The following is a 17,099-nucleotide window of genomic DNA, read 5'->3' as shown; positions in this document are numbered from 1 at the left end:
CATGCCCCACAGTACAACACGAAATTCCAGTTATTTGCAAGGGATTACCTTACGCAATACACTTAACATCATCATGCTGCTGCTGTTGCTAGTCTCTTAACAGCTCTGGCTGATTGGATGTCACAAATGTATGTTCTGATTGGCTATAAGAAACCTGGCTTCTGATTAGATACATTTGTGAATTTATTTCTCTGTAGTCGCAGAAATATTGTGCCAAAAAGATTTGTGTCTCCACAGGAGTTTGTATCCAAAAATTGAGATTGTCAAATGTGAAAGCAGATCCGCAACTCACATCAAAGGTTTAACAGTCAGACTATTTTCATTTGTGGATATTTGCTTACAAGTTCATAATTTATGTTTTTACATCATAAAACTTTATTCACATGTGTGGATGTTTTAAATATGTGTAAGTAATATTTGCACCAAATTCACTCCATAGAGAATTGCATGTAGGACTACTAATAGATCTGCTGTAATTACAAAGGTAGTTAAGATGGAAGCCAAAGTACACTTCAAGCATTCTGGGATCTGTGGTCTTTGTGAGTGAGACATTTGGTGAGTCAACCGTTCCTCAAAGCCACACCAAAGGAAAAAAAACAACACAACCAAGAGACAACATCAATTTAGGGTGAATCTTCTTGGATGAGCACATCAAAGAAGGTTTTTTAATAAAAAGACGTCAGCTGTTAGCCCAGCTAATGACAGATTGAGCACTGCTAATCATTTGAACTAGAGCTCTCTCTCTCTCTCTCTCTCCTGGCTGTCTGCCACAAAGTGGAAAAAGCCTAAAAACTGAGAACAAAACCAAACTTCACTCACATAAACAAAAAAGCCCTTCGCCACGGGAGGAGAGGGAAGCAAGCTGGGCATCACCACAAATAAAAACAAGTCTGTGAGAAAATGGAAAATGAAACATAGGAAGTCCCAACTGGCCTTGTTTTTCCCTCTTCGTTTTAAATTCATATCCGCTCACCAACAAACATCGTCCTAGGGAGGTACGGACGACATCTGTGTATATTTACTTTTTTTTCCATTAAATTTTTTTATTTATAGTTTTTTTTCTCCTTTCTCAGTGTCCTTGATAACTTTGTTTTCTGTGTGTGCAAGTTTTGGATTTCTGGGCGTGCTAGGTTCAATCCACAACTAAACGTCAGTCAGTTTTCACCCAGCTGTGGACTGTATTGAGGCAAATGTCATAAATGAAGACACATGCAGAATTTTAGAAAAAAATAAGGGTACAATGATCTTAAAGGTACGATAGAGTTTGCATAATTTGATGTCACATAGCAATATCCACTGCCATTTTGGAAGCACTGAGCATTGGAATATTAGTTATTAGGTTGGCAGTAATGTTTATTTTTTGTTCATTGTGTAGTAGTCCATTGTAAAATGATTTGTCATTTTGGGGAGATGTTGCGTTTGAAGCGCACCATTTCTCGTGCTTGACTACGTTTTCATTAGCCTTATGGTATATTTATGTTGATTTAACATTTTACAGTTCGACAACTCTCTTGAGTCCTCTCACGCCAGAGTATCGCCAACGGATATCCCTATTTATAGAACACAGACGCTAAACCAAAAGGTACCTCATTCAGAAAACTACTAAATGATTACTAGAAACTATTTTTTTTATAAAAACAGTATGGACATGTAAGTGTCGATCAACCTACAAGTTGGTACAGTCGACTGGTAGGCTGGTCTATCCATCACACACCTGCTGCCATAATAGGATTGCCCTTTCACATCACACCTAATAATCATCTACAAATGCATATTAATGTTTTGTTAATCATTAGTTATTCGTCACCCAAAAGCATATACATTACTAATGACTGAGGGTTATTATAATGTATTAGCCATAAACGATTAGATCATATTGAAGGGGTATTCATGGTTAAATTCCCTGGTCCTAGATACATACAACGCTTTTACATGAATATCCATACACTGGCAGGGCTTCAAGGTAGCTTACAATGGAATAATTATGTGTGTTAACCCAACACAGATTGGGAGATTACAAGAGCGAGCTCTGACGTTGAACAGAGAAAAGAAGGAACTAGCAAAACTGTGCAGACCTTGTTGTGAGACACATGCACATGAGGAATGAGGACCTCTTGTTTTGGTGGTAAAAATAACACAGACCCTTGTTTTTGCAGCTGACTTTCGTGCGTCATTACTGCCCAATTTAAAGAGAAAGAACAGAAAACAAGTGTTCCAAGGCCCCAAAATAATGGCCAATTATCATTATTCATTTCAAAAACAGAGAAATAGCAATATTAGCTTATCGATCATTGAGGCAGATTGAGCCTGTGACTCTACATCAAATTCTAATTCTTTGCCTTTGACTGTTATATTCAAAAGTAGTTATGCATCATTATTGGTGTTTATACTTGTAGGACATTGATTTCTGTTTGATGTCAACTCGGCTCCATATGATTCCTAACCATATCAATACATCACATGCACATGTAAGGCATGAAATGGATTGTTTTGTGTTTATCTGTGTTGATTTCATTGTTACTGAACAAGATGTGTTCGGTGGTGACTGCTAGTCTCTGAGTCAGGTTGACCTGTTGGCAACAACGCAATTATTTTCACTTATCAGCAGTGTGTGTGTGTGTGTGTTTGGGAGGATTGGGGCAGATGCCCAGGATCCAGGGGAGGTCAGGTCACAGGAATTGGATTAATTTTCAATCAGCGTCATTTCCAATCCCATTCGCCTGGACCGGGGCCACGGTTACAGGACACGGCTGAGATCTCTTTTTTTTTTTTTTGTCCCAGAACCCAGTATCCCCGGTGGGGAGGTGGTGTTGGTGGTGGGGGATGGGTGTCTGTATTGACGATGGTCATGCTTTATTGATCTTTGTTTTATGAGCTGCCTGCGTGTCTCTGTGTGGTCGTATGGTCACCTCCCAACAGGACGCAAACATGATCTCTTCTGGACACACATTCATTATTTTGGGGCCATGATCGAATGATCACTCAGGAAATATGAATAACACACACACACACACACACACACACACACACACACACACACACACACACACACACACAAACAGAACACACTCGAGTCATGGAATGAACGGCACGTTCTCTTCATGGCCTTTGTTGAACAAACTCTGGTTTGGGCAGAATGTGTGACTAATATTTGCTTGTTGGGTTCCAACTAATCTTGGCCCCAGCAGTCCTCCTATGTTATAGCAGATATTCTGGGGGGAGACGGCACAGAGACTGGGCCAGATACCAACAACAGAAAAGGGTGGAGTTATTTACTTTTTCCTGTTTTGTTATGGCTATATTCTACCGAAAAGCTCATTTGGCGCGAGTGGATCAAGCTTTCAGTTTACTAGTCCTGTGTTTGTCAGTTATTTGTAACAGATCCCGCCTCCTTAAACATGGTTGTTCAGAACAAACACGAGGCGAAAGAAAGAAACACAGCACTCACCCAGATTTCAGCTTGTTGGCAATCAGACTTTCAATATTAATCGAAAGTCTGATTTGTCAGACTAGGTGTCACATAGCCGTGGACATCACCAACACAGAGAGAGTGGTTATACAGCCACTTTGCTGTCTGCCACTGGGTTAGCTATTTCTCGTCGCTATCCCACTGTAAACATCTTTCCCAGGTTGATCAGGGAAATGGTGTGTGACAGTGGAAATGCATGTAGGTGGGTGTTCACAGTGATCTATAATCATATCTACTTCACCTCGTTGCTAGCAATTTTCCCTGAAGTAATTATTTGAGGACAATACAGGTCAGGTCAGATCACTATCATTATCGTTATCATCCTTACCACCATCATCCTCATCACCATCATCATCATTTAGTCAGAATTGGAAGGAGCACAGAGTGAGGTGATGTCCTAGTTAGTTGTTGAACAAATGGGTCATTTTGGTATTCTGAAAATATTCTGTTTATGCAACCCTATCTACAGTAACGATACAAAGTGACACCATAATAAACAATATGGTCAATATAATATATTTTAAACTTTGTCTTTTCCATAAATCGGAGGTGGAAGCATGATGATTTTCATCAAATTAGATAAATTAGAAGTTTATTTTGTTATTTTATGTTGTGTATTTTCCTGACAACAGAACCCATAAACAACATCCCTTTTTGCAGGAAATGTAAATTTAAAGACTTGAGTGGTCTTTAGATTTTCCCCTTGAGTAAGTTTTTAAGTACACATTGCCCCTACAAACTACCATGGCTTTAATGGCAGTAGGAAGAGGTGATGGCAGCTGGTCAAACTCCAATGTACTGAAGGTGGCTCCAGTCTTCTGTGAGGCGTGAGGAAACGACTCAAAACTGTGGTTGCGAAGAATCTTCTTCAGGATGAAATGAGATATAGGTATCTGTGTGTGTGTGTGCACTTCTGTGTACACATATAGAGACACACACCAAAAAAAGGAAAATGGGGAGATGGAAGAAACAAATATTTGAAAGAAAGATTACCATCGGAGCTGCAGAAAGCGAAGAAAAGGCAGCGTAAACAAGCTGGGCCTCTAGGGATGCATGTGTGTATGTGCACGCACGTGTGTGCACGTGTGTCTGGCGAGGGAGGGGGCATGAAATAGACACCAGGAGTAGCGGTGAGAGGAACAGACGGATGAGCCAGGGAAGAGGCGAAGGAGGAGGAAAGGTGGTGGTGATGACAGTGGAGGTGGAGCTGGTGATGGGGGGATGGAAGGACGGTAAAGTGGAAGAAGAGGGAGAGAGAGAGACAGAAAGAGAGACTGAAAGAGAGGGCAGAAGAAGAGGAGCTGAAGAGGATTATGAAGAGGAGACTCATGGAGTTGACAAGAAGACAGCACAACTTTGGAGGGTAATGCAAATGGTATTAACAGGGGGGAAAAATAATGAATGCGTATGCAAGGTTGTGTTTGATGTACGGCAAAGAAAGGGGAGAGGAAAGTGAGCGCCGGGTGTGAAGTGGAGGTGAAGGTATTTACAGTGGTGTGCAGAAGCAGATGTGTGTGTGCAGCTTCAGAAGTAATAATGAGCTATTGAGTTTGCCTAAACAAGATGGCTGCAGCCGGGTAACACTAATTGACTATGAGACTCTTCCTAGAGACCCCATTTGGATTAAAATATCAGTTTAGTCCAGTCCCACTCAGGAGGCTCCTTAAGCACGCTGTATCGACTACTAAACACTGGGCTCAGGGGTCAGGAGTGGATAGGCACTTTATAGTTGTTGACAGTAAAACCCTTAAAATAACTTTTCCTTGGTTGACTTCTATGGTTTTTGTTTTGTTATTATTTTATATATAGGCTATATATATATATATATATATATATATATATATATATATATATATATATATATATACATACATAAGAAGGTCTATTTAAGGTCTATTTAAGGTCTATAGGTCTATTTAGGTCTATTTAAATCTTCTTATATATACAGTGTATATACCTGTATATAGATGTTTAGACTTTCCTGTACATTTACATTGAAACATTGAAAACTATTTTTGCATTTATCACATATTATGGATTCTGGAACCACGATAAACCACAATGAAAAGCTAGTTCCATCAGACAGGGATTTAATGGGACATTTATTTGTCATGTATTTATAAGAGAACGAAAAATGTAATCAAATTCAATTCATACAAATAAAGCATTCCCATAATTGTATTATTATAATATATTTTTACAAAAGAGCACATCTGTGTAGTACATGGGTGTTTATTGCTGTGCAAAAGCTGTGAATATGCGCTTTACATGTGCACAACATCTGCACAGCATTAATAAAATGAAAAAGTCTCTGTGCAGAGAGCACAACCCATGGCTCATGCACAGTGTGTGTTCATCATTCCTTTTATGATCAACATCAAATAAATTGTGGATAGCAATTGAGGTACTAAGACAGCAACATCTGGTAGCTCTGTGCTGTTATTAAGACTCAATAGAAAGAAAACTTCTTCGCCCACCGCAGTCTCCCACCACGTCCCAAATAAAAATAAAAACATTTAGATTAGTAAATGAGCATTATCATTATCATCCTTTCTATCACATCCTGTTCAAGTCTAACCAACCTTGAATGTTTGTATGTGGTAGCACCTCCATCCATATACATCGAGCAGACATGTGGCTGTATTAACATCATCCTCCACGGTCTGAAGGAGCAGCATTAAAGACCAAGTGCGCTGTGTGTGTCTGTGTGTGTGTGTCCATGCCAAGTGTATCCTGATCTAATAGGCCCATCCTTACACGTTAACACTAATGTATCTTCTGGAGACACAATAGTGAATGAAAAGTGAATGAAAAGTGATCTGAAATATTATATTATTAATAATATAGAAGAATATTTGAAATTGCATAAATAAATAATTATAATAAAGAAGAAAGAGATATGCAGCATAGCAGACAGATCTGGAAGTAGTTAGGAAAGCATAACCAGGAGAAGGTCCTTTACCGTTGCCATGCCAACAGCCATCCCTCAGTGTCAGGACTCATACTGGCTGAGTGACAAGGCTGTGGTTTTCTGCAGCATTACCCTTAAGAACTTCCCTGTTCAAGTCCACCATACCTGCTAACTGATGGCATCCCGCTTTTGTTATTGACAGTTGCTTATTGGCTGTTTTGGGGGGATTGTTGGTTTCTGCTGGGTTCTTTAACTGGGGCAGATCCTCCTGTCCTCTCCTGTCTCTGGCGGCAGAGAAAATGAGCTGCCAAGAGCAATACTCAAACTGATCCCTCTCCTTCATTCTCCGGTGACAACCCCGTTATGGAGAGGTGAGGGGGTGGTTGGAACAAAGTAGGAAGAAAAGCGATATGGTTCCGCTGGAGAGCGAGTCAGAAGGACAGACCACATGTGACACATGTCTACTTCCCCTTCCTCATCCCATCTGTTCGTCTTCACTCATTCCTCTCTTCTCTACTTCTTCTGCTTCCTGTCGTCCTGTCTGCTGCCAAACAGCTTAGCATGGTGGCTAGAGATGACATAACTCCCTAGTCCCAGCCGGTGATTCATGGCGCTCCTTATCCGATCAGATCACTTGATGGCCGCAGTAAAGAACAAAATTAAATCCTGATTACATTTTCCTCTCTCACAAATTTGTCTGTCACTGAGCTGCCATATGCTCATAGGGTTTCAGTGCAGAAAACACTCAAACATGCACACACGCGTGCAAGCACACGCAGGCACACACACACACCCACATGCGAACAACCTTACACACAGACACACACTCAAATCAGAGAGAGTGAGATAGGGAGACCTGCGTAAGTGTTTGCAGTTAGACATTTCAAGACACAACAAGGTATATTTTTTGCCAACAGCCTGGTACATTCTTTACTATTAGTCTGGAAACATCCTTGAATTTCTGCAGATATTTCAACAACTTATCAAATTATTGATTTTCTTTCCAAGACAAAGCATAATAATGTGCTTTTTTCTTGACTTGCGATGGGTGCATCAGAGTTTGTTAGTGTGACGCGTGGCTTGGGTAATTGGAGGTTTGTGTTCTTGTGCCTGACGGCTATGAATGTCCATAGATGCACCTGACCTTATGTGATTTTAAGTTAATGTTTGAGTGTGTGTTTGTTCTGGATGCATGGATGTCCCCCTGTTCGTATGTACAGTATGTGGGAGTATGTTGTGTGTGTAAGTTTGCAATGTGTCTGCCTTGTGCGTCTTGTGTTTGTGAGCGATCCACATATGTCCATGTGCATATATTTATATATATATACTACTGTCTGTCAGTGTGTTTGTGTGTTTTTATTTGTGTGCAACTGTGTCTCTGTCCATCTTTGTGTGTATCACTGTCTGTCCAAACGAGTGCACGTGTGTTTGTGTGTATGTGTGTGTGTGTTTGTGTATGTCAGCTTTTTTAATAACGTGCTGTCATTCAGGGGTCCAGGAGCGGCCTCTGGGCAAACTCTCCCTGTGTCTCATAACACGGCGCCTCGGGGAGGCCACGCCAGGGTCCCCTCGGCGCCGAGGAGGAATCAGAAATGGCGGGGAATGCAATAAGAAAGTTAGCCTGGATAAAATAAAGGGCTTGGAAATGTCAACAGTCTCCCCCCCTCCCCCAAAACTCATAGCACTGAGTCCATCATCCACCCTTGGATAGAAGACGTACAGAACAGGGGGTGGAACAACAATAACACATACACCAAAACGTATATCAACTCAATTGGCATTGTCGATTTTGATTCTATACCGCTTTAGAGTTAAACAGAAAATATGAACAAAAGTATCTTAGAACTGTGGCCCTTATGAATTCTTCTTCAGATGTGTTCTTCAGTGTGTATGTGTGTGTGTGTGTGTGTCTGCATGTGTGCCTGTGTGCATGTGTTTGTGTGTATGTGTGTGTGCATGCCTACTCACATATATTAGCTGTGCCCTTGGGAATGGGGAGGTAGGAACCGGCGCTCCAGGCACGGCCCTGGTAGTTCCTCTTGCAGCGGCCGCAGTCAGGGCCCGTGGTGTTGTGCTCACACGCACAGCTCAGCTTGTCCTTGTCCATCACACACACATTGGCGTGGAGGTTGCACTTGCAACTGTGGTTGATTAGAGAGAAGAGAGAGAAAAATAAAGAATTTGAACAAAAAGTGCAAATTACAATCAAAATGTCTGCCTTCCTCTGCTCTCCTGACTGGGGACCCTTACAATGCATCACTGGGAGACTAGAATCAATCATATAAACATACACACGTTGAGATTAAAGTTGATGTGGGAAGAAATGAGCAGTGACAAAATACCAGATGGTAGTGTTGATGATGATGATGATGATGATGACAACAACGATGATGATGATGATGATGACGATAAACAAATTAAAACAGCAGTACCTCTTGTAGATTAGTGCTCAGAACTTTCTTAAAGGTGCTCTAGGTGACATTTAAGAGCAATTTGATAATTTATTATTATTAGCCATCAGTCAGCTATGAGTGATTAAATGCTCTGTGAGAGTATGTTTTGAGTTTACTTTCACAGTCTGTTGAGACAATTTTGATTTTAGACCGCTCCAGGCTCATCTATATCTCTTTCCTGATTGGTTCTATCTTGTCACAGGTGTGTGAATGCAACACTTCTGAATGGGGAGAATGGTTACAGAGAGGGAGAAGACCTTTTTTGGGTTGTCTAGTTTCAAAACATTGCCTTCTTCTGCTTTTTTCTAGACTCATTCTTTACAACTCTGGAATCTTACCTACTGGATAATCATGTGAGACTTCATGATGCTATAGTAGGATTGATTCCACACATACTGGGAGAAACTACGCTGTTGAAGGACCACTGAGTGACAAATGTAAAACCACATATAACAAATGGTGTAAGCATAAATGGAGTCAGCAATAATCACCGTCTATCGGTAAACAGATCAGCACATCAAATGCCAATATCGCACTACTGAAAATCCCTTGATAATTTACAAAAACATCGACCTTACTGGTATCGGTCTGGGTGTAAGAAAACATATTGAATTGAAAGTGATATGCGTTTTCTTACTTTTCTGAAGGTAAGGGATAAGAGTGGAAACTCAGATGAGCATGACCATGGTTGTAACTTTACTGATGTGACTATAGAATGCAATAAATTATTTTCTCTTGAGCAAAATTCTCATTCTCCATATCTTTTTAGTTTTTTGTTTATTTGATCCTTTGAATTTTCATCTGACTCTACCTCTGTATGGGTGATGGGGAGTTCAAATGGAGAAAAATAAAAGGTGGTATGGTTTTCTCCCTGATAATGGGGATGTCATGGACCAATTGTACTTGTTTAGTTGGGCAACATAATTTTCTATTGTGATCCTCCATTTCTTTCCACTCACATTCTGTGCAACAAGCAGTACTTGATATCTGACCAGATATTAAACTTTTCCAAAAGCAATCAACCAAGTTTTCCAGGTTCTCCAAAGATTGATGGAGACATTTGAAATGTTTGAGTAGCGGTCCAACTTTTAGTAACAGTTACTGCAATAGCACAGAGGTGTATACTGTAGGTTACAACAGATGGATTGAGACATCTGAGGGTGATAAGTGGCACAATAAACACAAATGAAACAAACATACAAACACTCTCTCTCTCTTTCTCCTGAAAGTGTCCTTTTCATTCAGCTATTTCAGGAGCCAGGTAAAAAGCATCTCTCCCACTGATTCCGAGGTGTGGGATGGTCTAGGCCCGAGACCATCCCCCTAGGGTCTAGTGGGATGGGCGATAGAGGGTCAACACCACAACAGACAGAGAGAGTGGTGGATCGACCCAACACAGATAGCCTCGGTGGCGCTCGTGCCGGCCATTGTCTCAGCGATGAACATCCAGCAGCCAGACCCAAAAACCTCATGCAATAACTCTCCCTCTCAGTTACCTGATGTTGACTTTCATTCGCCATGTTCCTTAACTGGCCAGTTAGGCTGAACATTAAGAAATAACGTAGGATCATGATAGCACTCATCATGTGATGAGATATTCCAATAATTATTCCAATTGTAATACTTTAAAATGTTATCCTCAGTATAATCCTATCATCTTGAGTAGTATTATCATATAGTCCTTGGTTTTATTGTCTTTCTCATCATCATGGATTTCTAGGTACCCTCATTAATTCAGGCTTCAACAGCCTTCATGGCAGTGGAGCGCCACATAAAGACGTCGAGAGCTATCCGTGAATTATCGGCTTAGCTACCGATCACGCTGGTCGTCAAAGTATGGTGGCGCGTGTCATTTTATTACCGCGTACTGCCGGTTGAATTAAAGATGAAATTCTCTAAGGGTCTGTGTGTGTGTGCATTTGTGCGTGTGTGTGTGTGTGTGTGGCGATCCACATGACGAGTGTTTCCATGGTGACAAATGAGTCAGCTGGGGTGATGCAAATTGTCTTGAAGTGAGTGATAGGGCCTTCCTCATCCCCCTACAGGAACCCTTGTTTGCATTTGATTGCACACATACACACACACATGTGAACACTGACGCCGCGGCTATTGGCGCGTCCTCACGCAACCGTATTGTGGCCACACCAAACATTTCCCTAGTCTTTCCCTAGTGTTAAAATATTAATCCAAACTAAAGTTGTATGGCCGTTGTATAATGTCCGTTTAGGAGATATGTGATGGCCGCAATGTGTTTTCTTATTCACTGTTTAGAAGTATAAACTTCTCACTCTGTATCAGCTGCTCTTTCCCGGCTGCTCCTAGGGAGAGCGCTCCCGCCCGTGGACAGCTATATGGTCGCGGGTGCGTGCAAACTAAGCAGTTGCGTCTCCGGCAAATCAATTATGTTTATTTTGACATTTACTTTGTATGTAGTAGCATGTGTCCATGCATGAATGTTCACTGTTAGGCTTGATGAAGCGATATTTGTTATAGGTACCTTTTTATCACTGTTTGACACATATTTATAGGTTGATAGGTAAACACCCCCGTGTGTGTTCAGTATATTGGTATGTACCAATTTGGGGTGGGTCTGGCCAACATATATAAGTGATGTGTGATAGTTGGGCGAGGGGAACGAGAGGGACCGAAACTATGACGTACTGTCCTAGTCCTCAGTTGCGTGAGGTATGGTGTCAGCCATTATTACCAAAGGCCTTTGGTTTGGCTGAATTATAGCCTAGCCTTTGCTTCTTGTGTTTTTTTCTAGTATTTTCCTTTCCCTTTTCCTTTTTCCTTTATTTTTGGATTGAAGACCTCCTTATGCCTGGTGATGTAAAAATAAAAATATCACCACGTCATTCTTGCCTCTCTGCTGCTTATTGTGCCGACCCTTAAGACCCTCGACACTCTACCCTTTAACAAACACACACACACACACACACACACACACACATTGATGCAGAAGATCACCACCGAAGAGAGGTGACGATGCTGATGTTCCCTGGGCGAAAATGTTATTAAAATATTAAATCGTTTTTGAAAAAGTATTGTCACACTGCATGGATCTCTAAACAGATATTCTCTCTCTCGTGATTACGGCTTCTTTGATATGGCAGGAGCAAAACTGACAACCGATTGCCAGTTCTACAGTTGCGAGTAATCTACAGTTGCGAAATACAGAATTCAATAGCCAAAAATATCAGTTACAGAGAGTAAAACATTTAGCCCAAAAAGGATTCTCATCACTCAGCCATGTTTTGACAGTAAAATTAAGCTGATCTGCCAACAAAATAAGGTCCAATGAGCCAATGGACTTTTTCAAGGAATTATGTGAAATGGTTTCCAATTACTGATGAGCTAAAAAGTGATTGGCAATAAACAACTATCACACTGATTGACATGAAGACACAGAGCCGACACTGCTGTTATGATGTGTACGAATGTTTGTGGGACACCACACACACACACACACACACACACACACACACACACACACACACACACACACACGCACACACACACACACACACACACACACACACACACACACACACACACACAGACTGTACAGAAATACATTTTCATGTGAAAATGTTTGTTGCTGTATATGCCTCTTTTGTGCTACTGGTATATTTAGAAAACCTAAATATACCTTACATTGTACAAAATGACTACGATTGGACAATATGCGTTGTATGTTTGTTTTTTGTTTCTAAATTTCAAAATTCAGATTTTCAGATTTCCTTCAGATTTGGTCACATTAGTCTTTCAAAAAAACAACATTCAACTGCTTTTGAAACCTCCTTGTTTTGCTGTGGTGAAAAAGTATTTTTGTTCAAGGTGAAATTATTGGACCCACTGTGTACCAAAAGTTCTACGTATTCATATAACTTCCCATGAGAATGTGCACTGGACTTTTACTGACTCAAAAAGTGTGTCTGTGTGCAAGAGAATAAAAGTCCCAAAAAGCACTTCCAGAGTGCTTTTACCTTTCACTGAAGGGACTTTGACGTTCTGCTTGGATTCCAGCAACACAAGCACTTGTTAAAGTGGCGCACTGGGGCTGAACTCTGGATCGCCCCTACAATGGCCTGTTTGTTCTACCAACCTCTCTGGTCAATTTCCATTGTAAATATAGTTCTGACTCCCCTCCACAATCCTAATAGCAACCAAAATAATAGAAAGACAACAGACAAGGCGGTGAATCAGAGGTAAATCATTTCATTCATCTCTCTCCAGTCTCCACCAACCATATCTATTCAGGGCTTTCTGGAAGCTCACTACTGTGGCTCCACAGCCAAAAGCAACAGCCGCTAATTAATAGTAATTACCCACAATGGCAGCCGAACACACGCTACCGCAAGCAGCCATGCACCGCTGCTGATCCAAACAAATTGAGCGGACGGAACTCAACACGCTCTTTAAGTGGGTTAACTGAGTGAAGCAATTACATTGAAATCCAGTGCACAGGTGTTTCGGGTAATCACACCAGTTGGGTAAAACTCATAAATGTCTCTTTTTTCGCAGCCTGTTTTAGGCTTTTGAGGCTGACGTGTGGCATGAAGGAGGGCCAGAGTTGGGATGGTCTAACAATTGATATGTATTGGATGTTTGTAGCAGTGTCGGTTGTTACACCCGGCCTAGGTCCTGTCACACTCTTTTACTGGGCTCCTCCAGACAGGGATACATGGTGATGATTTGGAAACTGGTACATTGCAGAGTTTGTGGGACAATGGTACATGAAGCAGGTGATTCATGCAATCTCTTTGAGTGTGTGTGGTGATCGCTGGCCCCACCCAGCACCAAAGTCCAACCAGTCTGAATCGGGCCAGGGGAGGCTGCTTTAACCAGCCATCATCTACACACACTCCACAATGAGGCCACAACCAAAGGATGCCAGAGGTTTTTAAAAACAAAGAGGTTTTGCATGTCCACATGACCGTGAACACTTTGGAGTTTTTTTCCAACACAGTCCTTGTGGCGCTGTATGGACAGACGAATCTGCAGCTTTTTGAAAATGATGAAGAAATGCTGGAGTAGAAAGTTGTTGTACGCAACCCTGTTGTACGTTTTGATGAGAGCAGAAAAGTTACACCACCACCTACTGGCCTTCCATACTTACTTTGTTGTCATGTGGATACGCAATGAGGCCTGATAAACAACACAGAAACACAGTGGCCCTGCCCAGAGTGACCTTTGGGGCTGCCCCATGGTCATTTTGGACCTCCCATGATCTGTACTGTAAAACTGTGATTAACAACTTAGCAAATGAGCCGATGTGGTCAAGCACACAAAGATACACACACACAAGCGCATACACACACACACACACACACACACACACACACACACACCGGAAGCAATTAGCAGCTCATGGTTAGTAAAGCGTGAGCTGCTAATTGCTTCCCAAGGACAAGCTCTTCTTCTTCTCCTTGTGGTTCAGCCGTGGTGCCAGATCGTCTTTATGGGACGATCCCTCCGGTGCTCCCCCACCACCCACAACTCTCTTCAGTCCGCTCCTCTGCGACAGACCCACACATCTTCTCTCTGAGGGGAACTACGGAAGCGGAATCCTTTTATACACATTGGCCACAAGTTCCATGGCAGGCAACAGTGACTCTTATACATTTTACATGCATTATTTATTAAGACCGTCTCTCATCCTCTTCGTACCATCGTGCTCACTTCAGTTTGAAACAGAGGTGCTCACGAGCATAAAGATGGGGTTATTTTGAAATGTTTAGTTTGCCTACGTTTCATGACACAATATAATATCTTTAAGCTTAGAAGAGATTAAATTAAAGGCTCAGCTCTGTTCGATAAGTAAAGTCTTTGTATTCATTATTTCAACATTTCATGGAAATCATGAATTCCAAGTATGATGAACTGCATGTCATCTTGACGATGACAGTATTAATAATGTTTCTGATAATAGGCCGTCTCACATGTCCGTCCCCGCTGCTTGAGCCGTGTTGGTCTCTGTGGCAGCTGTCTGGGCCAATCAGGGCAGGGCTTCAATCTATTGAATCATTCCCATTACTAATGTATGGAGTTGGACATGCTATCCAAGCACAAGTCAATCAAGAGGTCTTTACTCTCTCTGACATGCCAAGCCGGCTCAATACAATCGACAGGCTGGGCTTCAGTGATACTGCTCTCTGCTACACTACTGGCCCTCACCCCAGCAACAGTCAATTCACCAAATTGTGTGTGTGAGCAGGCATCAGTGTGAATGTGCACATGTGTGTTTGTGAGTGTGTGTGTGTGTGTGTGTGTGGTGTTCAGGTTTAAGTGTGTATGTGTGTGTGTGTGTGTGTGTGTGTGTGTGTGTGTGTGTGTGTGTGTGTGTGTGTCTGCATGTGTGTGGGTGACAAGTAGATTTTTCAAGGCTAGACTCCCCCCCTGCCAAAGTGGTCTTGTTATTTCACCAAATGTATTGATGGGAGGAGTCACTTAAAGCGTATCAAATGACCCCCGCCCCCCAACCAGGGCCCAGGAGGCCTGATCCAATCGGGTTGGCAGTTGCTCTGCAGACAGACCAAAAGTTATCTTGTGCTTACTTTGTATGTGTGTGTGTATGTGTGTGTGTGTGAGTCTCTTGTTTGTTTGTAACTTTTAGATCCTATATACAGTATGGTTGCTGAATCGGCTTGACTCGGCCCTGCTTCATTATTAACATCTGTGTATTTCTCCATAACCCCCACAAACACTCATTCGGACATGTCCAGTTAAGGCCAACAACTTTTCAGCCTCAAACTTTCTTTGCTACATAAAAACAAGTATTGTACAATAACAAATCCAACAGCCTGCTTAAAAAACATCCCAGATTCATTGTTAAACCACCAGTAGGACCCGAGAGTGAACCCAAAGGGATAGCAGTATACTGGCCAGCAAATAGGGGGAGAAATGATAGTGTGTTTGTGTGGGTTTGTGGGGTGATATTAATGCATGGATGCATTGTCGCGGTTCCCAGTGTATGTGTGTGAGGTGTGTAGTGTTGAGACCCACAGTTTTGTGATTGAACCCGGGGAACAGGAGGATGGGGAGGGTTGATTTAAAGAGAGAGACAAGATGAATTAGAAAGGCCAGAATGGCCTGCTTTGCTCTGCATCACCACTGTGTGCCCCCAGCCCCCACACACATACACACACACTGGCAGTTAGCTATGAGTAAACATCCAGTCACATGGCGGCTAATCCACCAAGACCATCGTCCTCACCTTGATCAATGTGATCATAATTCATCACACCATCATTATGGTCTTAGGAATTTCATACATGGATCTTGAGTTTGTATTTATTCAAAAAGTCTTCCTGTGTGATTGTTATTCATTGTGCATTTCATTTTCAGCCCCATTGAATGCTAACTGTTCTTTGTCAGTCGACTGAACAATTTCATTATCAAGCACTTATTTACATTTTTTTACTAAAATATCATGTTCAGAAAGTCTGGCATGGAGTTTTATCATATCACCAGAAACTTTCCAAGTGTGTGTGTGTGTGTGTGTGTGTGTGTGTGTGTGTGTGTGTGTGTGTGTGTGTGTGTGTGTGTGTGTGTGTGTGAGTGAGTGTCTGTCACTGCGGCTGGTTTGCATTGTCTTGTTGGTGGTAACACCATATGGTGTGTTCCATTTCAACAGTCAAGGTGGAGCTTTACTATTGTTTAATCTATGTTGACATATCTGGCACAGATTGTCTGTGTGTGTTTGTGTGTGTGTTTGGGATGGGAGTAAAAAAAGTTCATGGTTTTCTTAGCTCTGCTGATAATCAAACTAGGATGGAACATAAAATGTACGCATTTCATGTATGCATTTAGTCTTCCTTAAATGTGATGTAAGATGAAGGAGTTATCATTTGAGCATCATTTTTATCAGCAAATTTCAATTGTTTTAAACTGCTCACACCCTCATGTGAATCACTTTTCTTTTTTTTTCGGGGCAAATTAAATGATTGACCTATTACTGGCATGCAACAGCCACAGTCATTTTGTTTCTCTAAATATTTGATTTATTGATTGGGACGTAAAGAAGAATTTTAACAATTATGCCCAAAAATGCTTCTGAAATATCTTGGCTACACTAGCTTTATTGCTTCATCACTAGACATTGTTTAGTGATCTGAAATCTTGGAATGGCAAAACAGGCATTTGAACAACTACGGCATATTCAAGTGGCTCTAATTATCTAATTAGTGACTTTATGTAACTACATTACATACATTTACAAATGAATTATTATATTATATAATCAATAAAATGTATGAGACAA

The 17,099-nt window shown here is 41.4% G+C and overlaps 1 protein-coding gene across 1 annotated transcript in view; it reads right to left on the bottom strand.

Moving 5' to 3' along the window:
• Window positions 1-17,099, bottom strand: part of ntng1a (netrin g1a) — a gene marked incomplete at both ends in the record, with an annotated part of 124,327 nt that overhangs the window by 36,287 nt on the left and 70,941 nt on the right. Inside the window, one exon of the mRNA XM_084474855.1 lies at window positions 8,349-8,521. Coding sequence (XP_084330981.1) covers window positions 8,349-8,521 — 173 coding nt within the window. The remainder of the gene's footprint in view (window positions 1-8,348; window positions 8,522-17,099) is intronic.

This window comes from Micromesistius poutassou (assembly GCF_964030765.1).
Source record: "Micromesistius poutassou genome assembly, chromosome: 11".
Classification (NCBI taxonomy): Eukaryota; Metazoa; Chordata; class Actinopteri; order Gadiformes; family Gadidae; genus Micromesistius; species Micromesistius poutassou.
The sequence above is the reverse complement of the archived record's forward strand: the minus strand, read 5'-3'. Positions and strand labels throughout refer to the sequence as shown.